The 25893-nt window shown below is 41.2% G+C and overlaps 1 protein-coding gene across 1 annotated transcript; it reads right to left on the bottom strand.

The window, feature by feature from the left end:
* On the bottom strand, positions 1-25208 carry LOC113140146 (equilibrative nucleoside transporter 1-like). The gene is made up of 13 exons (XM_026323888.1): positions 25098-25208; positions 24319-24366; positions 22486-22567; positions 22107-22279; positions 19923-20062; positions 19715-19849; positions 19403-19500; positions 16298-16370; positions 15800-15867; positions 15236-15344; positions 13311-13396; positions 12935-13134; positions 1-421 (listed from the first exon to the last, which is right to left on the bottom strand). Exons 2-13 carry the CDS (start codon positions 24342-24344, stop codon positions 310-312), a joined length of 1302 nt encoding a protein of 433 aa, XP_026179673.1. The 5' UTR covers positions 24345-24366; positions 25098-25208; the 3' UTR covers positions 1-309.
* Between the last annotated feature and the right edge of the window lie 685 nt (positions 25209-25893).

The raw sequence follows: 25893 nt of genomic DNA, 5'->3' as shown, positions 1-25893 counted from the left end.
CCTCACAATAAATCCCGCTTTCTCTCACACCACCAATAGGAAAAATTTTAATCTGTCACCAAGTGTTGCTCATAAGGGAATTTTTTTTTTGTAAAGTGCCTTGAGATGAGTGTAGTGTGATTGGGCGCTATACAAGTAAAACTGAATTGAGTGGGTTTGTAAAAGTTCCAGGCTCATCTTGACACAGAAACAAAACTGCTTTAGTGAAACATATGAATATTTGACCGTTATCTGTAAAGTGATTCTCAATTTTGAATCTAGTCCAGACCAATTTTCCAGATAAACCAGTTGTAAACCGGTATTTCCCCGTTAAACCAGTGCTCTGAAGAGGAAGGACAAAGCAGCTCCTGAAGCCAAACCCAGAGACAGAAAGAAAGCCATGATGGCTCCAGCTGTTTCTGCTTCATGAGGGAGAACTTTTCTGTGGAACGAGAGACAATTGTATGACTATAATTAATACAGCATGGTTTGGTTTTATCTCAACATCTACTTTAAACCCTTTATTGTTTTTAGCTGTAAATTCTTAACACAAAGCTGATATTTTTCAGCATCTAGCAGTGAACATTTTACAGAGGGACTTCAATTATTTTAGCACTAAAATAGAAAAATGCTCTTACCGAACTTTCGGATGTCAACTCCATATTTATATTTAAACTACACCCCTCCAGCCAAAAAACAATCACTGCTTTAATTACAGCCTACATTTGTTGTGGCATTGCTTTGGGAAACCAAGGCAAAGTCACAACATTTATTACTGTCCCAACTTCCATAGTTTTTGGCTGAAATCTTGTATTAATGATGGTGGAGTCAGACCCCTGTGTCATGTCTTCTCCAGTAACTCCCTAAAACTTTAAATGGGATTCAGGTCAGGACTGTGGTGGCCGTGCATGTGTGAAAAATATTCTTTGTGCTCTCACAACCAGTTGAGCCTGATGAATCTTGGCAGTGTGGACCTGGATTATTGGATGTCTGTGCATTCAAGGATCCACTGATGGGATAACTTGGTCACTCAGTAAATGCAGGTCATCACCTGACTTCATTTTATTGCCAGGTAACACTGCTAAGCCTGGACCCGATCAAAGACCATAGAAAAAAACCATAGATGATGATATTGACTCCAGTGGCCTGTACAATGCACACTGTTACTTCATGTGCTTCCCTTCTTATGCCCATCACTTTAGAACAGGGTAAATCAAACCACATCACCTTTTTCCATTTAACTTAGTCCAATATTTTCCTCCCTAGCAATCGAAAGCCTTTTATTCCGATTAGTTTAATAAGTTATTAGTAGTAATATACTGGTCCCTTTTGCTGATAAGATCTATAATTTGATATGAAGTTAATAATTAAGGGCCCCTCCCATAATAAAGGGTGTTTCCCTATTAAAAATATAGCCTACGCCCAATTAAAGGCGTTACCCCCTAATTAAAGTTGCCTCCCTTAATAAATAAATAAATAAAAGTTGCCTCCCATATTAATAAAGGGTGTAGTTTAAAATGAGTGTATTTAATACCCTATTAAATATAGCCTACGCCCAATAAAGGGTGTCAATCTAATAAATGATGTTCCCTTAATAATAAATAAATAAAAGTAGCCTCCCATGATAATAATGGGTGTAGTTTTCATTTTAAAATAAAAAAATATGAGGGAGGACTGAAGGGTGTTACCTATAACGATGCAGTAATGCGAGTGTTTTTTAAAGATAAGTAAAAGTTCGTTTTGCTGTGAGTGGGTGTGTGTGACGTATAGGGTGAAAGGGGAGTGACCTTGCCGTTGGAATTATAGACCATTAAATAATTTCTCCTACTAATTTACATTAAAAAACATATAAACCATTAAAATAATTTCCGCTACTCCTTTTTAAAAATCTCGTAGACGCCATTTTAGTGATGCGTCATAGTGACGTCGGTAGGTATGAGCGTGCCTCGCTACCGTTAGCAATGCATTAGCATTCAGACCGCAGTGTCGTTCACACCGTTTGTGCTACACTGAATCGCGTAAAACAGCGGAGAATCATGTTCATCTTTCACAGAGGTAAGTCTTGTCTATATACCATTTTAGCATTATAGAGAGAGTGGTATCTTTTGTATTGAACGAAAATTAATGTTGGCATAATTGGAAAAAAAAGCTTAACATCTAACAGGTGACGATGCAACCAGCCTGCGCGAGAGCAAGTCATTGTCTAAACCTGGTGTGTAGTTTTCTTTACTTTTCAATCATTAGCAATGTTCTTAACATTAATACATGTAGTGATAATGAAAAAAAACGAAATACGTGTTTTCGCCAGGTGATGAAAATGCAGTGACGGGTTTGGTAAATGAGCATGTGGTTGATGACGTTAATAAAGGTGAGAGATTATTTTTGTAAATGTTTCTTTTATGTAGTCGTGAGTCTAGAGTGTTGTAAAAACGGGGACGTTTTAAGGTGAATATAGACGTTGTATGTGATGTTATACGAGGCATTTAGGCCAAAATACAAGATCGTCCTTTTAAAAATGGCGCCTAATGACGTGTTTATTTTTACAGAAAATGTACCGACGAGGCAGCGGCCCAGCAAAAGTCTAAAAAAAAGACCCAGAGAGCTGCTAGCAGGTAGGTAAAATGCTAATATAGAACATTCGATGTTTAACTGGTTTTTTAACGTTTGAGGGTTAATCTACAGAGGAGGGTGGAGTTCATACAAGACACGTCCCAGCTGTAACGGTCAGCTCACGACAGGGAGCGCTTGCACCGCCAGGTCAGCAGAGGGAGCCGCAGGTACCCAGGAAGCGTGCAACATCCAGGGGTGTCCAGCAGAGGGGGCCACAGGTACCCAGGAACAGTGCTATACCCATAGGTATCCAGCAGAGGGAGCCACAGGTACCCAGGAACCGTGCAACATCCAAGGGTGTCCAGCAGAGGGAGCCACAGGTACCCAGGAACCGTACAACAACTAGGGGTGGCAGGCAGAGGGAGCCACAGGTACCCAGGAAGCGTGCAATATCCATAGGTGTCCAGCAGAGGGAGCCACAGGTACCATTGAATAGTACAATATTCATCAGTGAGCAGCACAATGATGATGGAGGTAGGATGAAATAATGTATTTCAATGCTATCTAAATACAATGTGTATATATATATATTTATATACTGTATTTTTAAATATATATGTGTGTGTGTGTGTGTTTGAAGATTTGCTGGGCTTTAAAAGACTGAGATACTCTACAACACCCAGTACTGATGAGCACAAACAGCCTGCTTCTGAGACCTTTCAAGCAACACAGCTCCTGGAGAATCTGAACGCTGCACAAGCTCACGAACTGCAGGACATCTATTCATCATCATCATCATCAGGAGCAACTCAAGGTGATGTGGATTTGATATCCTCAAGTCTGTTATACAGTGGGTCAGGACATAACTTTGTACATACAGCAGCAGCAGACACTCAGGACACGGCCGATGGTGGTGGTTTTGGAGTTGGTATAGAGTTATTTGATATTCTAGATGATTATTTGTCCTCCTTACGAAATACAGCTACAACCAGTGGGACTGCCATCACAGAATCTTCTACTTCATCTGAGACAAATACTGCTTGTGTTTACACAGACATAGTATCACAGCCTAGTGCCGGTGAACACACTTCTTCATCTGAGACAAATACTGCTGTTGTTTACACCGACATAGTATCACAGACTAGTGCTGGTGAACACACTTTCTTTCTGGCCCAGCCCTGTATAGACCTGCTGTCAGACATCAGGGATACTCTCAGAGAGAATGGTAAAAAGCTTGATTGTATACATAGAGAGATAGTGCAGACTCGCTCAGAGGGTGCACAGTTAGGCTTATATTTTGTAAACAGTGCAGAACTATGCCTATCATACATGAACAATACACATAAAGTCATGACTACTTTTTTAGACAAAACACAATAATTTCTTAAAATGGACAGGGCCATCAATCAGAACGACAACACCATGTCTGCACATAGTGAACACCCTAATTTGAACATGTCTGCAGATAGTGAATACCCTAACTGGCCCATATTACATGCTAGATTCCAACACAGGGCTGCAGAGATTCGTGAGAAAGATGCTTATTTCAGACAACTATTGAACATCCCACCATCACCACCACACTCTGAATATCGTAACATTGTACTATCACCATCTGAATTCCTCAATTGGTCTGAAAATACACGTATGAAAACAGAGCAACTCAAAAGAAAAATCAAACAATACCATCAGGCTTCTCTGGCTAAACGGGGGGTCTTAGCAGCTTCCACAGCTTCACCTGCGGGTGCCACAACATTAGCCACAACATCAGCTTCCACAGCTACACCTGTGGATGTCACAACATTAGCCTCAGCATCATTAGCTAGTGAACAGAGTGTGGATGTGCTTGATCAGAGCAGCAGCAGCAGCAGCTCTGATGGTTGTGTTGGTTTGGTCGGTACAGCAAGCTCACAGCTCCCTTCATCTAGTGGTTGTTGTGCTGGGTCAGCAGTCGATAGTTCACAGTGTGGAGCAGGATCCATCAGTGTTAGGAACATTCCTATGTATGATGCCTTGGAGCTAAGACAACCGATTAATTTCAGCGATATTGACATAGACGACAATCCACAGGGTGTGCCAGCTTTAATCAGGGAGAGGTTGGTTGAAGTGATAAATAGAGCTATTGATGTATCGCGAGAGGGCAGTGTCTTAAACATTGTATTGAGGGGTCCATCATTGATTAACGATGTGCAAGTTATTTTGAGGTCAGAAAATGGTTATGACATTGACCATTTTACAGATGAGGTAAGTCAGGTGATACAGAGTAATGATGAGTCGCTGACTGATGATGGCCTCGAGTTTGTTGTGAGTGTGGCGCAGCAACGTAGCGGCGGCACTAGGTTGAAGCTCGGTAGTGTTCCCTATGATGAAATTTTGGCAAGAAAGGGTAGTCATTTGTACACACCAAATAATGACGGCGCAGACAATAATTTATGTTTCAGCATGTGTGTTATTCGTTCAAAAACTCCCTCTATGGTAGATGCTGAAATCTTACACAATGCTAAAGAACTACACGAATCAGTAAGGCTTCACCACACACAGCAGGTATCGTTTAGCCATGTTGCTAAATTTGAGAGAGAATTAGGGGTGAAAATTAAAATTTTCCATCATAGTGGGGGTAGAAAACAACCAGACTGTTTTCAGACACACGTGGCTCCTCATCCAGAGACTATATGGCTGTATCTTTATAATGAGCATTATCATTTGATAGCAAATCCTAGGGGTTTTTTTGGAGCATCGTATGTTTGTGAGTATTGTTATAAGACATATGAAACCCCGCTAAAACATTGTTGTAAACACCTGTGTAATGTTTGCTTTACACTATGCATACAGCATCCAGGCCCTACTGTTAAATGTGATGACTGTAAACGAATCTGTAAATCCCAGCAGTGTTTTGATAACCACAAATTACAAGACCCAGTTCACGGTATCATACCTTGTGACACTATGCGTTACTGTGATGAGTGTGGTATGATATACAGACGCAACCGTCAAAAAGCCGAAAAGCACAAATGTATAAAGCCTCGATGTGATCACTGTAGAGCCCTCATAGGAGACGGGGTACACATGTGTTTCATACAACCTACACCGCCTAAAGAAGATGATGATGAGACATTCCCTCCTAAATATATTCTGTACGACTTTGAAACTAGATACAGGGATGGTAAACATGAAGCCGTTATGGCATGTGCCACTGTGATGGATGAGGTGGATCCGTTTCCGTCTTGTTTCAGAGGTGTTGATTGTGTGGCAGGGTTTGTCAGATCTTATCGCCGTAAAAGATATAGAGGTTATACTTTTATAGCACACAATGCCTCGGGCTTTGACAACTATCTAGTGCTTGAATATTTTGTACGGCAGCGCATAACTCCTTTTGTGATTATGAAAGGGAGCAGAGTAATTCTGATGTATGATAATGACTATAGTCAACGGTGGATTGATTCCTTCAGCTTCCTGCCTATGAGTCTGTCTAAAACACCTGCAGCTCTTGGTTTTGAGAATGAAATAGGGAAGGGCTACTTCCCACACAAATTCAACACTGTAGAGAATGAGTTTTATGTAGGATCTTACCCTGAGCCCAAATTCTATGGTTATGAGCAAATGTCCCAGAGTGAACAGGTGAAATTCATGAGCTGGTACGATATTGTTAAAGACACACGTTTTGACATGCAGGCTGAGATGGCTCGTTACTGTCGCAATGATGTTAATGTGCTGCGTAAGGCCTGCGAGATCTATCGCGATGCATTCATGCAGTGCACCCAGGTAGACCCTTTTGCTTTCACTACACTGGCATCAAGCTGTATGGGTGTGTTTAAGACGCTGTTCCTGCCTTACAATACTCTTGCTCTCACGTACGATGGAATGTATCTGGAGTGCAATAAAGCATTTTCAGATGTATCTATCCAGTGGCTGGAATTTGTGGCTTATTCTGAAAAGCGAGTCATTAGACACGCACTCAGAGGCGGTGAGCATAAGGTAGGAAGTTACTGTGTGGATGGGTTTGATGAGGCTTCAAACACGTGTTTTGAATTTGCAGGGTGTTACTATCATAGATGTATCAACTGCTTCCACTCACACTCCCACATCACAACCACACAGAGACCGTGTCGCTTCCTCAGAGCATCCACCTTGTTGATAAACTGTGCATAAACACCAGTATTATCGGCAGAGGCCTGTGGATAGCACTTTATACATCTATGATAGTAACACCCTGCAAATTCAAAACACGTGTTTGAAGCCTGAGGAAGCGACACGGTCTCTGTGTGGTTGTGATGTGGGAGTGTGAGTGGAAGCAGTTGATACATCTATGATAGTAACACCCTGCAAATTCAAAACACGTGTTTGAAGCCTCATCAAACCCATCCACACAGTAACTTCCTACCTTATGCTCACCGCCTCTGAGTGCGTGTCTAATGACTCGCTTTTCAGAATAAGCCACAAATTCCAGCCACTGGATAGATACATCTGAAAATGCTTTATTGCACTCCAGATACATTCCATCGTACGTGAGAGCAAGAGTATTGTAAGGCAGGAACAGCGTCTTAAACACACCCATACAGCTTGATGCCAGTGTAGTGAAAGCAAAAGGGTCTACCTGGGTGCACTGCATGAATGCATCGCGATAGATCTCGCAGGCCTTACGCAGCACATTAACATCATTGCGACAGTAACGAGCCATCTCAGCCTGCATGTCAAAACGTGTGTCTTTAACAATATCGTACCAGCTCATGAATTTCACCTGTTCACTCTGGGACATTTGCTCATAACCATAGAATTTGGGCTCAGGGTAAGATCCTACATAAAACTCATTCTCTACAGTGTTGAATTTGTGTGGGAAGTAGCCCTTCCCTATTTCATTCTCAAAACCAAGAGCTGCAGGTGTTTTAGACAGACTCATAGGCAGGAAGCTGAAGGAATCAATCCACCGTTGACTATAGTCATTATCATACATCAGAATTACTCTGCTCCCTTTCATAATCACAAAAGGAGTTATGCGCTGCCGTACAAAATATTCAAGCACTAGATAGTTGTCAAAGCCCGAGGCATTGTGTGCTATAAAAGTATAACCTCTATATCTTTTACGGCGATAAGATCTGACAAACCCTGCCACACAATCAACACCTCTGAAACAAGACGGAAACGGATCCACCTCATCCATCACAGTGGCACATGCCATAACGGCTTCATGTTTACCATCCCTGTATCTAGTTTCAAAGTCGTACAGAATATATTTAGGAGGGAATGTCTCATCATCATCTTCTTTAGGCGGTGTAGGTTGTATGAAACACATGTGTACCCCGTCTCCTATGAGGGCTCTACAGTGATCACATCGAGGCTTTATACATTTGTGCTTTTCGGCTTTTTGACGGTTGCGTCTGTATATCATACCACACTCATCACAGTAACGCATAGTGTCACAAGGTATGATACCGTGAACTGGGTCTTGTAATTTGTGGTTATCAAAACACTGCTGGGATTTACAGATTCGTTTACAGTCATCACATTTAACAGTAGGGCCTGGATGCTGTATGCATAGTGTAAAGCAAACATTACACAGGTGTTTACAACAATGTTTTAGCGGGGTTTCATATGTCTTATAACAATACTCACAAACATACGATGCTCCAAAAAAACCCCTAGGATTTGCTATCAAATGATAATGCTCATTATAAAGATACAGCCATATAGTCTCTGGATGAGGAGCCACGTGTGTCTGAAAACAGTCTGGTTGTTTTCTACCCCCACTATGATGGAAAATTTTAATTTTCACCCCTAATTCTCTCTCAAATTTAGCAACATGGCTAAACGATACCTGCTGTGTGTGGTGAAGCCTTACTGATTCGTGTAGTTCTTTAGCATTGTGTAAGATTTCAGCATCTACCATAGAGGGAGTTTTTGAACGAATAACACACATGCTGAAACATAAATTATTGTCTGCGCCGTCATTATTTGGTGTGTACAAATGACTACCCTTTCTTGCCAAAATTTCATCATAGGGAACACTACCGAGCTTCAACCTAGTGCCGCCGCTACGTTGCTGCGCCACACTCACAACAAACTCGAGGCCATCATCAGTCAGCGACTCATCATTACTCTGTATCACCTGACTTACCTCATCTGTAAAATGGTCAATGTCATAACCATTTTCTGACCTCAAAATAACTTGCACATCGTTAATCAATGATGGACCCCTCAATACAATGTTTAAGACACTGCCCTCTCGCGATACATCAATAGCTCTATTTATCACTTCAACCAACCTCTCCCTGATTAAAGCTGGCACACCCTGTGGATTGTCGTCTATGTCAATATCGCTGAAATTAATCGGTTGTCTTAGCTCCAAGGCATCATACATAGGAATGTTCCTAACACTGATGGATCCTGCTCCACACTGTGAACTATCGACTGCTGACCCAGCACAACAACCACTAGATGAAGGGAGCTGTGAGCTTGCTGTACCGACCAAACCAACACAACCATCAGAGCTGCTGCTGCTGCTGCTCTGATCAAGCACATCCACACTCTGTTCACTAGCTAATGATGCTGAGGCTAATGTTGTGACATCCACAGGTGTAGCTGTGGAAGCTGATGTTGTGGCTAATGTTGTGGCACCCGCAGGTGAAGCTGTGGAAGCTGCTAAGACCCCCCGTTTAGCCAGAGAAGCCTGATGGTATTGTTTGATTTTTCTTTTGAGTTGCTCTGTTTTCATACGTGTATTTTCAGACCAATTGAGGAATTCAGATGGTGATAGTACAATGTTACGATATTCAGAGTGTGGTGGTGATGGTGGGATGTTCAATAGTTGTCTGAAATAAGCATCTTTCTCACGAATCTCTGCAGCCCTGTGTTGGAATCTAGCATGTAATATGGGCCAGTTAGGGTATTCACTATCTGCAGACATGTTCAAATTAGGGTGTTCACTATGTGCAGACATGGTGTTGTCGTTCTGATTGATGGCCCTGTCCATTTTAAGAAATTATTGTGTTTTGTCTAAAAAAGTAGTCATGACTTTATGTGTATTGTTCATGTATGATAGGCATAGTTCTGCACTGTTTACAAAATATAAGCCTAACTGTGCACCCTCTGAGCGAGTCTGCACTATCTCTCTATGTATACAATCAAGCTTTTTACCATTCTCTCTGAGAGTATCCCTGATGTCTGACAGCAGGTCTATACAGGGCTGGGCCAGAAAGAAAGTGTGTTCACCAGCACTAGTCTGTGATACTATGTCGGTGTAAACAACAGCAGTATTTGTCTCAGATGAAGAAGTGTGTTCACCGGCACTAGGCTGTGATACTATGTCTGTCTAAACACAAGCAGTATTTGTCTCAGATGAAGTAGAAGATTCTGTGATGGCAGTCCCACTGGTTGTAGCTGTATTTCGTAAGGAGGACAAATAATCATCTAGAATATCAAATAACTCTATACCAACTCCAAAACCACCACCATCGGCCGTGTCCTGAGTGTCTGCTGCTGCTGTATGTACAAAGTTATGTCCTGACCCACTGTATAACAGACTTGAGGATATCAAATCCACATCACCTTGAGTTGCTCCTGATGATGATGATGATGAATAGATGTCCTGCAGTTCGTGAGCTTGTGCAGCGTTCAGATTCTCCAGGAGCTGTGTTGCTTGAAAGGTCTCAGAAGCAGGCTGTTTGTGCTCATCAGTACTGGGTGTTGTAGAGTATCTCAGTCTTTTAAAGCCCAGCAAATCTTCAAACACACACACACACACATATATATTTAAAAATACAGTATATAAATATATATATATACACATTGTATTTAGATAGCATTGAAATACATTATTTCATCCTACCTCCATCATCATTGTGCTGCTCACTGATGAATATTGTACTATTCAATGGTACCTGTGGCTCCCTCTGCTGGACACCTATGGATATTGCACGCTTCCTGGGTACCTGTGGCTCCCTCTGCCTGCCACCCCTAGTTGTTGTACGGTTCCTGGGTACCTGTGGCTCCCTCTGCTGGACACCCTTGGATGTTGCACGGTTCCTGGGTACCTGTGGCTCCCTCTGCTGGATACCTATGGGTATAGCACTGTTCCTGGGTACCTGTGGCCCCCTCTGCTGGACACCCCTGGATGTTGCACGCTTCCTGGGTACCTGCGGCTCCCTCTGCTGACCTGGCGGTGCAAGCGCTCCCTGTCGTGAGCTGACCGTTACAGCTGGGACGTGTCTTGTATGAACTCCACCCTCCTCTGTAGATTAACCCTCAAACGTTAAAAAACCAGTTAAACATCGAATGTTCTATATTAGCATTTTACCTACCTGCTAGCAGCTCTCTGGGTCTTTTTTTTAGACTTTTGCTGGGCCGCTGCCTCGTCGGTACATTTTCTGTAAAAATAAACACGTCATTAGGCGCCATTTTTAAAAGGACGATCTTGTATTTTGGCCTAAATGCCTCGTATAACATCACATACAACGTCTATATTCACCTTAAAACGTCCCCGTTTTTACAACACTCTAGACTCACGACTACATAAAAGAAACATTTACAAAAATAATCTCTCACCTTTATTAACGTCATCAACCACATGCTCATTTACCAAACCCGTCACTGCATTTTCATCACCTGGCGAAAACACGTATTTCGTTTTTTTTCATTATCACTACATGTATTAATGTTAAGAACATTGCTAATGATTGAAAAGTAAAGAAAACTACACACCAGGTTTAGACAATGACTTGCTCTCGCGCAGGCTGGTTGCATCGTCACCTGTTAGATGTTAAGCTTTTTTTTCCAATTATGCCAACATTAATTTTCGTTCAATACAAAAGATACCACTCTCTCTATAATGCTAAAATGGTATATAGACAAGACTTACCTCTGTGAAAGATGAACATGATTCTCCGCTGTTTTACGCGATTCAGTGTAGCACAAACGGTGTGAACGACACTGCGGTCTGAATGCTAATGCATTGCTAACGGTAGCGAGGCACGCTCATACCTACCGACGTCACTATGACGCATCACTAAAATGGCGTCTACGAGATTTTTAAAAAGGAGTAGCGGAAATTATTTTAATGGTTTATATGTTTTTTAATGTAAATTAGTAGGAGAAATTATTTAATGGTCTATAATTCCAACGGCAAGGTCACTCCCCTTTCACCCTATACGTCACACACACCCACTCACAGCAAAACGAACTTTTACTTATCTTTAAAAAACACTCGCATTACTGCATCGTTATAGGTAACACCCTTCAGTCCTCCCTCATATTTTTTTATTTTAAAATGAAAACTACACCCATTATTATCATGGGAGGCTACTTTTATTTATTTATTATTAAGGGAACATCATTTATTAGATTGACACCCTTTATTGGGCGTAGGCTATATTTAATAGGGTATTAAATACACTCATTTTAAACTACACCCTTTATTAATATGGGAGGCAACTTTTATTTATTTATTTATTAAGGGAGGCAACTTTAATTAGGGGGTAACGCCTTTAATTGGGCGTAGGCTATATTTTTAATAGGGAAACACCCTTTATTATGGGAGGGGCCCTTAATTATTAACTTCATATCAAATTATAGATCTTATCAGCAAAAGGGACCAGTATATTACTACTGTTATTTTCTGAACTCATGACATTGTGCATTTCACTATTAAACATAACTGTGATTTCTTACACATTTGTGAATATATATGATTAACTTCACCAAGCTTTTAAGTGATCAGTCATTCAAGAATTTTTCTAAGCACATTTGTTCTATGGTGTTCATCTTTCCTTCAAGGTTTTAGTAATATGTTGGACAGTTCTTACCCCAGTTGCAGCCATTTTAACAATCTCCTTGTCTCAACCCAAGCCAGTGGCATTTCTTTTTTCAGGGCTCTATTTTGTGTAACTTCCTGTCCCTTGGTCACTCCTTGGTTGCCAGTGCCTGTGCCTAGTTAGAGCAGGCTCGGTCACTACTTAAACCCCAGTCACTTCCCATCAGTGGACTTAGGGTGGTTTGTTTATTGTCAGTAATGATTGTGGTTGTCATCCTCGCAATTGCAGCTTTTGTGTCTCTGTTTTGCATTTGGGTCCACACCTGATCTCAGCCAGCCAGTTACACTGCAGTTGTGTTGTTTAATTGAAGCAGGCCAATAATTTGAGCCTTCTGAAGTACAGTAACATAATTTCCACAACTCAAGCATCCTTTGACATGTTTTTACGGAATGAAAAACTACTCACTGTTTGGGTTATGATTTTTTTGTGTGGCTGAAACACATAATGTAGTAATTATTCAATCAGTGGTTCATAAATATTTTTTTATTTACAAGCAGCTTTTTGCCATGCAGTGTATGATCTGAACCGGACACCTCAACATTAATCTACCATGAAGATGACTATTTAAAGACAAAGATGAATGTTTAATAATTGATTCTTACTTTGGTCCATAGCACATGCAGAGGCTTGCCAGGTAACCATTACTGAAGGCAAAGATGATCATGAAGACAATGAAGAAGCCATCATGGTGGAAGAAAACAGGCAAGTGGACACGAGGCTGGACGTTACACAACATGAAGAGAGGGACGAAGACCAGGCGGCACACAATGGACACAGGAAGCAATATGCTGTCTTTTTCTGGCTGTAAACGCAAAAACTGATCAATGAAAAAAATACTATCAGTGCAAATGTTCATTAGATTGAGTGGAGATTTAACTGGGTGCAGTCAGAAGAAGTGTATGTGTGTTTAATGACCATGTGGATCATTAAAACTGAACCAGGACCTGTAGGATGTTTGATGTATGGTGCCAAACATACCCACATAAAGACAGCTGTTAAGCTCCGCCCACCCCAGTCACACAGGTTAAATAGAAGGAAACAGCTGACAGGGATGAAATATAGGTCTGTAAAACAAACATATCACAATATATTATTACAACTGAAGAAATTCAGATTAAAAATGTCTTTGAAAAAATAATTTTCAGACCTACCCTTCTGTATTTCAGATAATTAAAAACATCATCCTTGTTTCAAAACACCAAGAATAAAAGCAGCTCTGACAGCCTGGTGGAAATGTCACCAAAGCACAAATACTCCCAGCATCTAAGTGCCACTCCAAATAAAATTTGGAATAACCTGGTGTGGTGTGGGCTGTCAGACTCATGTCTTCCTTCTGGTTCCCTGCCTCCCATTGCTCTGGTCTTTCTCCCCTGAGCTGGTTCTTTTAATACATTAAACATTACATTGTGTTGCTTTGGGGACCTTGAGACATGCACCACGTTCATCACCAGCTGCACCAGGGAGGCTCTTCTCTATGCCTCTGGACATCCATCTGGCTTCTGTCTCTCTCCACCAAGGATACTGAGTCAACGGATGCAAAAACTCACAAGCACATGCAGCTGGGGCGCGCATACCTGCTGGTGGAGGAGAAACAACGACAGCAGGAGGGGTCGCTGCTTCTATTGTGAAAAAGGGTGCACTTCATCTGTAACTGCCCAGCAAAAGCTTGAGCTCACTAGTAACTGGGAAGGTTTGAATGTTAGTGTTTGTCTGTGTATCCGCCCTGTGATAGACTGGTAATCTGTTCAGGATGGACTTGCCTCTCACCCACTGCATGCTGGGATTGGCTTCAGCCCCCCATGATCCTCAATAGCAGGAATAAGGGTTTTCAATAATGGATGTGGTGCTACAAGGCTTTGGGTGATAGTGTAGGTCATAGGGCATTTACAGCTGGTCCTGCAGTGGTTTTAACCACCAGAGAGCTTCTGTCCTGAGCTGTGCTTCAGTGCAGTTCACACTGCAACCTCAGTCATTTCTGTCCATCAGGTATTGTGAAGTTCCTCTTATATCAAGCTGTTTCCCATTAACTTGAGTGAGGGCTGGTTGCACCCTGAACAGATCACTGACCAGGCATGCTGTTGTAATTAAAGTGTGATATAGGTAAATCTATCTCTATAGATAGACTTGTTTCACTGAGGTTGCTAATCTGCAAGCTGCAATTTAAGTCAGAGAAACCAGATCAACAACTTGATCCAATGAAAAAACAGAAAATGAGCCTAATCTCAGAACTGCTATCAGAGATTATTGCAGCAGCCGAGAAAGACCAATACAAGTCGTCGTGTAATGCAACCGTGATATAACTGAAATGTGTAAACTACTGGCATTTTCAGTTGATGTGCAATTTTTCACATTCTATATCATTAGTACATATTAATCCTGCTGTCATTGCAAACCCAGCCACTTCCTCCTGTCCTCCAGTACCCCAGCTCACCTGCAACTTATCTGCTAATTACCTTCCCACATAAACACACTGGACTGTTAATTGTTTGCCAGATTTTCTCACATGCCTTTGTACCCCTGCTCTCTGGTGATTCCTATTTTGTTTTAATTTAGTTTTACTGACCTTTCCTTGAAATGGTTTTGACTGAACCATTCAGTCTTCAACTTTTTTGTTTGACTGATTCTGCCTTAGCTCAGTTTACCAGTTTACCACTGCTAATCAAGGTAAAGTTGTGGAACTGTATTCTAAGATTGTATATCGTGCTTTTGATTCTAAACATTAAACTTTAGCAAGGCACGCTACAAACAACTATTTTTTTCTCCAAACATCATGCTGCCTGAGTAGACACAAGCTTGATAGGTGACTCTTTTTTTTCCCTCACAGTTTGATAAAGATCAGTTAATATGAACACCTCCAATAAAAACTGCAGAGAAGAAGTAAAACAAATGAGGTGTGGACTGACCCCAGGAGCCTCCTTCAGCAATACTGGATTTGGTGTCAGCTGTGATGGCGGGAAATGTACCGATGGTGACGGTGAAGGTGAAACAAACACTGAGAGCCAACGCCCAAATCTGAAGGTCACCAGACAGATGGGAGTTAAAGGTAATGACAAACATGGTTCATGACAAAACGTTACCTCCAGGTTAATAAATGCACATATATTTGCTGTCACATCTGTTTGTAAAATAAACCAGTGATTTTACATGTTAATACATTAACAAGGCAACCAGTATAATTTCTTCTGGAGAATCAAGCTGTTTATAAGGTTTAATTTAATTTTGATTTAGATTTTAGTCACATGTATTTTTGTTCCTGCGATGGCTCTCAAACTGCTGCTACGCACGCACACACACAAATCTGTAATTGATCTGTTGATTACATCTTGAATTGATAAAGGATTACTTTATGGTTTGAGTTTTTTGAAAACATAGGTCATCAGTATTGCAGTGAAGCTAACTGAGTAGAAACCAGATTGATTCTGTGATCTTATTAATAACAGAAAGTTATTGTTTTATGTGTTTCTGACCTTCTTAAATATTTCCATCATGGAGAAGTTATGTTCTGTGTTTGGATCAGTAGCTTCATCTTTACTCTCTGAAATATAAGAAGTAGATTTGGGTATATGACATTTCCAGAAAGTTGGCCTAAACCAGGGGTGGCCAACACACCTGATCCAGGTAATCAGCAGTGGGTAGAGCAGGGGCAGTTCGAAAACAAGCAGAACAGTGGCCCTCAAGGACCAGGATTGGACACTCTTGGCCTAGACTGATGATCTCAACTTGTCATTTTTTAAATTCTCCACTTAATTTAGTAAAAGAGGAAGAATTTAATAACTAAAATGAATATGGCTGAAAGAGCTTAGACTTCATTAGCTTTTACAAAAATAAATAATTATACTGTACATCAATCACAAGACTGTCACAAGTGTAGACACATCCAAACTGCATATAAATCTACTAAACTCAATGAAACAGTTTTCGTCTAGCAGGTGGTGTTGGTGTTTAAAGTGTAGATGAGTTTGTACCTGTGTTCATCAGATTTATAGAGTTCTTGTCATCTGATTGCTGTTGCCTGTTCTGATAAAACTGGAAAAACTCCTAAAAATATCAGAATCAGAATCAGAATCAGAATCAGAATCAGAATGAGCTTTATTGCCAAGTGAGTGTGCACACACACACACACAAGGAATTTGTTTTGGTACGGGGGGGGGGGGGGTACTCCAGTGCAAACAGACATAAATACAAATGCTACAAAGGGTCAAACAGTAAACATAAATGCTACAGAAATGCTACAAAAAACTAAAAGACTAAGAGAAAAATGCACAGATAACCTGAGAAACAGGATGAAAGGGGAACTAATTGGTGTGCAAAGAGCAAGAAGGTGCAAGTGTCATAGTGCAGGTGGTGGAAGGGAATGGTGGAGAGCTACGAGTTTAAGAGTTGGATGGCCTGAGGGAAGAAGCTTCCTTTGTGCCGGGCTGTCTTGATGTTTGGAGCTCTGAAGCGCCGGCCAGACGGTAAGAGCTGGAAGAGGTGGTGACTCGGGTGGGTGGCATCCAGAGTGATTTTCCGAGCTCTTTTTCTCACTCTGGAGGTGAACAGGACTTGGAGGGTGGGTAGGGTAACACCGATGATCTTCTCAGCGGTCCGGACTGTCCTCTGAAGTCTTCGGATGTCTGATTTAGAGGCAGAACTAAACCAGACAGTGATGGAGGAGCACAGGACCGACTCGATGACCGCTGAGTAGAACTGGGTCAGCAGCGTCTGTGGAAGGTTGAACTTCTTCAGCTGGCGCAGGAAGTACAACCTCTGCTGGGCCTTCTTCGTGATGGAGTCGATGTGGAAGTTCCACTTCAGGTCCTGAGAGATGGTGGTGCCCAGGAACCTGAATGACTCCACTAGTGCCACAGTGCTGTTCATAATGGTGAGAGGGGGGTGGGTGGGGGCATTTCTCCTGAAGTCCACAACCATCTCCACTGTTTTGAGCGTGTTTAGCTCCAAGTTGTTGTGACTGCACCAGCGAGCCAGCTGCTCCACCTCCTGTCTGTATGCAGACTCTTCACCGTCCTGGATGAGACCAATGACAGTGGTGTCATCTGCAAACTTCAGGAGTTTCACAGAGGAGTCACAGGAGGTGCAGTCGTTTGTGTAGAGGGAGAAGAGCAGTGGGGAGAGAACACACCCCTGGGGGGCGCCGGTGCTGGTGATGCGGGAGCCAGAAGTAAATTTCCCCATCCTCACTAGCTGTTGCCTATCCGTCAGGAAGCTTGTAATCCACTGACAGGTGGAGTCAGGAACAGAGAGCTGGGAGAGTTTATTCTGGAGGAGTGATGGGATGATGGTGTTGAATGCTGAGCTGAAGTCCACAAACAGAATCCTTACATAAGTCCCTGGTTTGTCCAGATGTTGCAGGATGTAGTGCAGCCCCATATTGACTGCATCATCCACGGACCGATTGGATCGGTAGGCAAACTGCAGGGGGTCCAGGAAGGGTCCAGTGACGTTCTTCAGATGGGCCAACACCAGTCTTTCAAAGGACTTCATGACCACGGATGTCAGAGCCACTGGTCTGTAGTCGTTGAGTCCTGTGATTTTTGGCTTCTTGGGGATGGGAATGATGGTGGAGCGTTTGAAGCATGCAGGGACTTCACACAGCTCCAGTGATCTGTTGAAGATCAGAGAGAAGATGGGAGCCAGCTGGTCAGCACAGGTTCTGAGGCATGATGGTGAAACCCCATCTGGTCCTGGTGCTTTCCTTCTCTTCTGCTTCCTGAAGAGCCGACACACATCGTCCACACTGGTCTGAAGTATCAGAGCGGGGGAGAGGGGGTTGATGGATGGAGGTGTTAATGGTTGCTCTGGAGGACAATCAGAGCGGGTGGGGGGTGATTCAAATCTGCAATAAAACTCATTCAGATCGTTCACCAGCGTTTGATTGCCTATTGAGGAGGAGGATGGAGTCCTATAGTTGGTTATTGTCCTCAGGCCTCTCCACACTGAAGCAGAGTCGTTAGCTGTAAACTGGTTTTCCAGCTTTTTGGAGTAGCTCCTCTTAGCTGCTCTGATCTCCTTATTCAGTGTGTTCCTGGCCTGATTATACAAGACCCGATCACCACTTCTGTAGGCATCTCCTTTGGCTTTACGAAGCTGTCTGAGTTTTCCAGAGAACCATGGTTTGTCGTTGTTGTATGTTAAGAAGGTCCGGGTGGGAATGCACATGTCCTCACAGAAACTGATGTAAGATGTAACAGAGTCCGTGAGTTCATCCAGGTTTGTGGCAGCAGCTTGAAAAACACTCCAGTCAGTGCATTCAAAGCAGGCCTGTAGCTCCTGCTCTGTTTCCCTGGTCCATCTCTTGACAGTTCTCACTACAGGCTTAGCAGATTTAAGCTTTTGCCTGTATGTTGGTATGAGGTGGACCAGACAGTGGTCAGAGAGTCCTAAAGCTGCTCTGGGGACGGCGTGATATGCATCCTTTATTGTGGTGTAGCAGTGGTCCAGAGTATTCCCCTCTCTGGTGGGGCACTTGATGTGCTGCCTGAATTTTGGCAGTTCGTGGCTCAAGTGTGCTTTATTAAAGTCTCCGAGGATGATAAAAACAGAGTCCGGGTGTTGCTGCTCCGTGTTTGCGATCTCCTCAGCCAGCTGATGCAGCGCGTCGCACACGCGCGCTTGCGGGGGAATGTAAACACTGACCAGAACGCACGAGGAAAACTCCCGCGGTGAGTAGAAGGGTTTACAGTTAATGAAAAGTGCTTCCAGGTCAGGACAGCAGATCTTCTTCAACACTGTTGCATCTGTACACCACCTCTCATTTATATATAAATATGAAATAATTTTTATCATCTTATAAACAATCACCATTTAAAATCAGTCCGTAACTGATGACTAAAAAGTGATTAAATACAAAATATAGAAAAAATACAGAGGAAAAAAAATTGACATTTTAAAGATGGAAACCGTATCAAAGAAGAGCACCTGAATGAACCAAAAGAAGTTTGTCTTTGTAGTTGCAGGAGACTGCAGACTTGAATACTAAATAAATATACTATGACATACAACAATATTATATGTCTCAAGCAACAGTTACAGAAACACATTTTGTTCATGTGACAAAAATGCATATTTACCAATTTAGGCAATATGGTGTAGGATAGGATGGACAGAAAAATAACAACACAGGCTGTGATGAAATATCCAAGTGCTGCATCATCAAGTTCAGATCCACCTACAGGACCAAAGAAAGCAGGATGAAGGAAAGTAAGGAGAATAGAAGAAAGAATGGAATCAAAGAAGGAAGACAAAAATATCTTTTTTGTCATGTCATTTTCACCTCAAGTGTAGAAAATGATTTTTATAAATTTTTTGTAAAACAGAGAATAGCAGTTTAAGTAAATCTGAGCAGAAGATTGATTATTGGTGAGTTACTGATGAGTTCAGACTTGCAATGGCGCAGATCATGGCGAAGGCAGCAAAGGTTCCAGCCAGTCCCTGACCACTCATGATAGGAGTTGTATAAGAAGCAGGCAGCAAACCCGCCATCCCAAATAGACTGCCCTGCAGCACTGCCCCGAAGGCTGTCAACAAGTAAACAAATCAACAAACAGAATGCAGAAGGCTGACAACAAACAGTTTAAGAAATATCCTCACAGTTAATGATGACAATTTTCACCATGGTAATGGAGAAAAATGGCAGCGGCTTTAGAGGAACTTTGACAAGGATGGTGGTGATGATGAAGATGAGCATGATGAAGAGCAGACTGCCCATCACACGGAGACGCTGTGAAATACTAACAGAAACAAGGCCAGGGATTTATTGACAGTTCAGGGTATTAAAAAAAGTATTTAGGGTATTTTAGTAAAGGAAACCTTCCTCCTGTTTACAGTGTATCTTTACTATTTCTAAGGAAAAATTGTGTTATTAAGCTGTTTGCTTAAAGTTAACCAACAAATTGAAATTCTTTGAATTGGTGCAGACCCAAAAGTACCAATTATTTTAATTATTCCCATATTATGAGCCAGTATTGTAGAAGCCTTTTATTTGACAACGGCTTCAGTCCTTAGTTATGTTTGTTAGGATTTGAGCCTGGTTCCACCCAATATTCTTATTTTGAAGCGCGTCCTCAGGTCTGTCCTTTAATAGCAGCAGCTTGGCTCAGATCATTAGCCCTGCAATTACCTACATCTGTTCCCCAGTCACATTACCTTCAAAGCCAGATTGTCTCTTCATGTTATTGTGTCCAAAAACATGTATGTCAGGTTGACTGGTGACTCTAAATTGCCCATAGGAGTGAGTGTGAGTGTGTGAGGTTGTTTGTCTCTATGTGGCCCTGTGATGGACTGGTGACCTGTCCAGGGTGGACCCCTGCCTTTCACCCAGAGAGAGCTGGGATAGGCTCCAGCTGATCCCTGGGACCCTGGTTAGGAATAAGCGGGTATAGAAAATGGATGGATGGGTATTACTGTGAGTGTTTCTTGCCACTTAATTGGCCAACTCTGAAACAAGACTTCATTTCATCTTTTCTGTTCACCAGCATGCAATGGTTCCTGTCTTAACATGTTCCCCACATCCCCCTTCATCTGTGCTGTCTGATCTAGTGATTCTGCTCATCAAATATGCCTCATCCTAACTAACTGCCAGACAGAGCAAAAGTCAAGTCATGAACTCAAAGGAAAGCCGCCTGCAGAGCTCAGAAAGAATTGTTGATAGGCACAAAGCTGGGGAAGGCTAAAGAAAATTTCTGCTGGACTGAATGTTCCCAGGAGCACAGTGGCATCCATAATACTGAAATGGAAGATGTTTGGCCCAACCAGAACCAAGGACTGGTTGCCCAGCCAAAGTGAGCAATTGCAGGAGAAGGGCCTTGGTAAGAAAGATTACCAAGACCCCGATGGTCACTCTGACTGAGCTAAGGACCTCGGACTGGACTGAAGGTTCACCTTCTGACATGACAGTACACAGCCAAGACAACACAGTGGCTTAGTGGAGTGGCTTAGGGACAACTCTGTGAATGTCCTAGAGTGGCCCATCCAGAGCCCTGACTTGAATCCTGTTTAACATCTTTGAAGAGACCTGAAAATCGCTGTCCTGGAGTCTACAAATACAGGCCTTCTAGCTGTTTGCAGTGAAACAAAAAAAAGAAAATAAGCGTTCACATTTAATTTCCTGTATACAGTAATCAGCTCAGCTTTTTTAAATTAATTTTTGTATGCTATTAATCTATATTAATTATTATTATTACCCTAATTAATCTATATTTTAATCAGTTATTTTTCTCCATAAATCTGTGTTTTGATAGGCTGCTGTTTAGATTAACTACACCTTATATCAAGGTTGTAATTCATATGTTCTCAGCTGGATTACTGCTGTCTGTTCTGATTTGCCCCAAACAAAGCCTTCAGATAGTTCAGAATTTAGAATAAGTCCCACTGATGTGACCATGTTTAATATGTTTTAGCTTCATTGCATTGGCTCTTGAATCATTATGGATGTGCTACAAAGCCATTCATGGATGAGCCCCACCATATCTTTCAGAAACTGTTCCCCTATCAATCTTCACATTCACTTTGTTGATATAATACAGATTTACTTGCCCCTTGGTTCAAGCAGAAATTCACTTGTTACATCTCAATAACCTAATAGATATTTGTTGGCCCTGAGGAGCCTTTCTACACCCCTTTACATATCACCAAGCTGCTTCAGATTTCAGTAATATAACATGGTTTCTAACTCTCATGCTGCAGCTCTATGAACTCTGGAAAAAAATAAAACAAAGGCACCTCTGTGTTCTCTTTGTTGTTAGTGTTAATATGTGTGTGAGCTGTGGGACTCACAGTGCGTGCAGGAAGGAGTTGAGGCAGGTACAGACCAACAGTGGCAGCATGGCGCACAAAGTCATTACGTTGTTGAATTTAGCCTCCAGAATGTTGCAATGTTCACATGCTGCCTCAGTCTGATTGGCTGAAGAACCAACCAATGAGGAATTTTTCAAACGGCTGGTAAAGTACTGGATGGGCAGAGTGAGATGGTCTATGTAGTTCAATATAAAATACAATTATTTGTTTCCTTAGTTATTTACAAATGGCTTATTTTTGTTCACATTTTAACATCCAATGTGTAAATAAGGTTTAATGGGTCTCTCTTTCAAAATAAAAGGTCATTCTGAGCAGAAGGCAGTGTACAGATGAAACCAGACATGAAATTATGTCATACCATGGTAGCATTCATGAAGAAGTTCCATGGCAGCAGTGTACCCAAACCAAGTAGGAAGAAGATTAGCCACACACCATGATACCTTTCAAAATAAAGTAAGATAAGAACCTTTATTTGTCTTACAGCAGGGAAATTCACAGTAGAAGATTCAATATAATACATCAGACAAATTATTACTGTTGCTGTAATGTGAATATTAAAATCACCACAAAACTGCATATTATCAAGTTTTAAAATGGCATAAGATAAAAATTCAGAAAACTGTCTGCTACACCTAACCAACAGACTAGACATCATCATAGCAGCTTTCCAGAAACTCAACAAACATATTGCATAGCTTATATCAGGCATCTCAAAGGCTAGCTAAAGGAATTGCTGAAGTTGCATAACTCCATTATACTTATAACCAACCACTGTCTATATGTCCGATTTTGCAGCCTGTTGGAGCGTGTAGAGGCCAGTTACAATCTGTCAGAATGAACATTGTAGAAACCACTCAACATATGACCAGAATGTAGGAATTGTCTTTGAATATCTATTTGTATCCTGAAGCTGCACAAAATCCATTGAGCTGTGAATAATACTGTGAAGAAGTAGTAGTAGCATCTGTTGACATTTTGTACCAACAGCCATAGAAACCCAACATCTGAGTAAGTATAGGATGACTATTAAAGGCTATGGGAATGCCAGTTTGAACAGGTGGGATTTAAGCAGTGATTTGAAAGACTACCAAGTCAGTTTCTGATGTTGTGGAAGAGAATTCCAGAGGGTTGTGGCAGCGGTGAAGGCTTTGTCCACCCAAAGTTCAGAGCTTTGTTCTAACAGCCAGAAGGTCAGAGGGTCAGACCTCTGGAGTACTGACTTGGAGTCAGCAGGCAGGGAAATGGAGGTAGAGGTCAGTAAGATAAGAATGGGAAAGGTTATTGTGGGCTTTGTAGGTGATGTAAGGAGTTTGAATGCAGAAATGGACAGGGAGCCAGTGAAGTTGTTCAAGGATGGGTTTGATGTGATCTCTGGAGTGGGTGTAGGTGAGCAACCGTGCAGCTAAATTCTATATGTATTGCAGTTTTTGGAGACTAGTAGAGGGATGTCCATAAAAATATGCTGTTGCAGTTGAGTCTGGATGTTGATGTGGGACTTGGAGGAGAGGGTCCATTATTATACCAAGGTTTTACACTGTTGATGAAAAGGGAGAAGTCCTAGGCAGAGAGCTTTGGGTCCAATAATTAGTTGTTTTATTGCTGTTGAGTTTTAGCCATCCAGATTTTAATGTCAGTCAGGCAGTTTGTGGTGGTGGAGAGAATGACTGGGGTGATGCAGTTGGTGGAGATGTACAGTTGTATATCATCGGGGTGATAATGAAAATGAAATCCATGGCAGTGTATGACTTGTGCACTTGAATTCAGAAGTTTATTTTTAAAATTGCAGAAAATGTAAAACTAGATATTAAGTATAATGTCTTCAAACAAACTGAAATATTTGTATTATGATAATGAAGTGTAGTTGATGCAACTGAACTGTGTTGTGATTAGGAGTAAGGCGGCAGCTGATTCTCACAAACTCACTTTTTTTCTTTCACTATGTACCATGAGAATTCAGTTTGAAAATATTCAAAATGATGTTTAATAATCTTCATTTTTATATTATGCAGTCTGATATCAGCCTGATTAGATCAGTTTTTGTGTTAAAACTTCAAAGAAGTCTGTAACATCCTATATATCTATTATTATACATCTATTGACAGGGGAGGAACATCAGAACAAGTGTAATTAATAACCTCTAGTATTGATTGATTATTAAATCTTGATATATCTATAAATGAACAGGACTCACTTGTCTCTTGGAGAGCTGATCACCATTTTCCTCTAAAGAACTGGTAAGCTGTGCGAAACAGGATTTAAAGCACTCGCTGTGAAATCAATGAATTGATTAGTTTATCAGATTAATAAACATAGGTAATAGTTTGCCAAAGCCTTGGTAGAAAGACTCAAACTAGCTCTACATTACTTTGTACTGTGTTTTTTATAGTAAACATCATGTATTAAAATGTTTGTTTCCTCACAATAATTTTTATAATACAAAAGATCAAGCCTACTTATTGTTACTGTACACAATACTGTTTGAGTACTATAGCAGTACATCCAGATTTTTACTTCAAATTGGGATGAACTTCAACGATGGCCCATTACCATGGCAACAGCCCATATAGGTACTACCTGCCAGACCTTGAGCAAGTTTGCTGTACTGTGAGATGGTCAGGGACAGTGTGAAATTTTAGCATTTCAGCTCCAAAACAGCACAAACTATTTTGTGCTAATGTTCTGGTTTATTTTTTACAGAGACTTTAGAAATAAAGAAGCTGTGATGTATTTGAAATATGTAGAGGAAGTAATATATTATATATAGTGTATAATTTCTGTAATAGCAGCTGAACTCAAGAAATCTGATCTAAAATTAAACTTTTCTGTCCTATAGCTCGACACAGGTGGTAACTCTAACAACCAAATAAGAGTTGAAAAAAAATGGTAGAAATATGCATAAAACATTAAAACAAAAATATAAAAGCACGAGATGACGTTTTCCATTAAAAGAATATTGTACCAGGTGTTTACCTTCAGTGTGTTTGTAGATCACAACAGGTTCTGCTTCAAAATCTTCAGTGTTATCCAAATATTTTATGTTCTGTAGAGATTTTTGTCGTCAGAGAGTACAACTTTTAGTAAAATCACAGCAAACAGCTTAATACTTTGTTGAATCCTCATTCATAGTGTCTCAGGAATCAGTTGAATCCTTGTTTATGTTTTAGGCAATTTGTTAAATAAAATCATTTAGTTTCTGTTACATTGAAACTATTTTCCTGTCAGAGTGCTAACTCTAATCAGCAGTTTCTTTATGCAGTATCAGCTGAATCATTCCACAGCCTGCTGTGAGCTTTGACCTCTAGTATTAGTTGACTGAGTGGACTTTGCATCAGTGTAAATGATGAAGTGATAACAACATAGAACACCACACTGTATTTACCAAGCTTATGAAATGACAACTTCTAAAGTAATTTATATGCAACAAGTGGAATATCCTGGTAGGAAGGTGCTACACAGGTGAGAGGTTGTTTTACAGAATCCTGAGTAGCTGATAACATGAAGAACCCATGAAGATAAGATGAAGAAGCCTGACTAGCCTTAGGGCCCAAATTAATCATGAAAATATTAATATATTCATATTTCTGAAAAGTGTTCTGTGAAGTTTTTGGCTGCTAGGGCTAGGGTTTAGGGTTAGGTTATAGGGACATAGCCACGATTATCATTTGATAATCCTCTGGAAAGGAAGTGAAAGCAAGACTTATAGTCTCATATACATGCATAGAGGGTTAGGGTTAGGTATAGAGGGTGAAAGTCACGATGACTCTCA

The sequence above is a fragment of the Mastacembelus armatus genome, unplaced genomic scaffold (genome assembly GCF_900324485.2).
Source record: "Mastacembelus armatus unplaced genomic scaffold, fMasArm1.2, whole genome shotgun sequence".
Classification (NCBI taxonomy): domain Eukaryota; kingdom Metazoa; phylum Chordata; class Actinopteri; order Synbranchiformes; family Mastacembelidae; genus Mastacembelus; species Mastacembelus armatus.
Note: the sequence above shows the minus strand (reverse complement) of the source record. Positions and strands in the feature narration are given on the sequence as shown.

What these genes read in the sequence shown, in the direction of transcription:
- LOC113140146 (XM_026323888.1), bottom strand. Translation starts at nt 24,344, where the DNA reads ATGGTGATCAGCTCTCCAAGAGACAA. An exon ending in TAACAGCTGTCTTTATGTGG is followed by an intron (nt 13,135 to 13,310) that starts GTATGTTTGGCA and finishes TTGCGTTTACAG; the next exon opens with CCAGAAAAAGACAGCATATT. An exon ending in TGCATGTGCTATGGACCAAA is followed by an intron (nt 422 to 12,934) that starts GTAAGAATCAAT and finishes CTCGTTCCACAG; the next exon opens with AAAAGTTCTCCCTCATGAAG.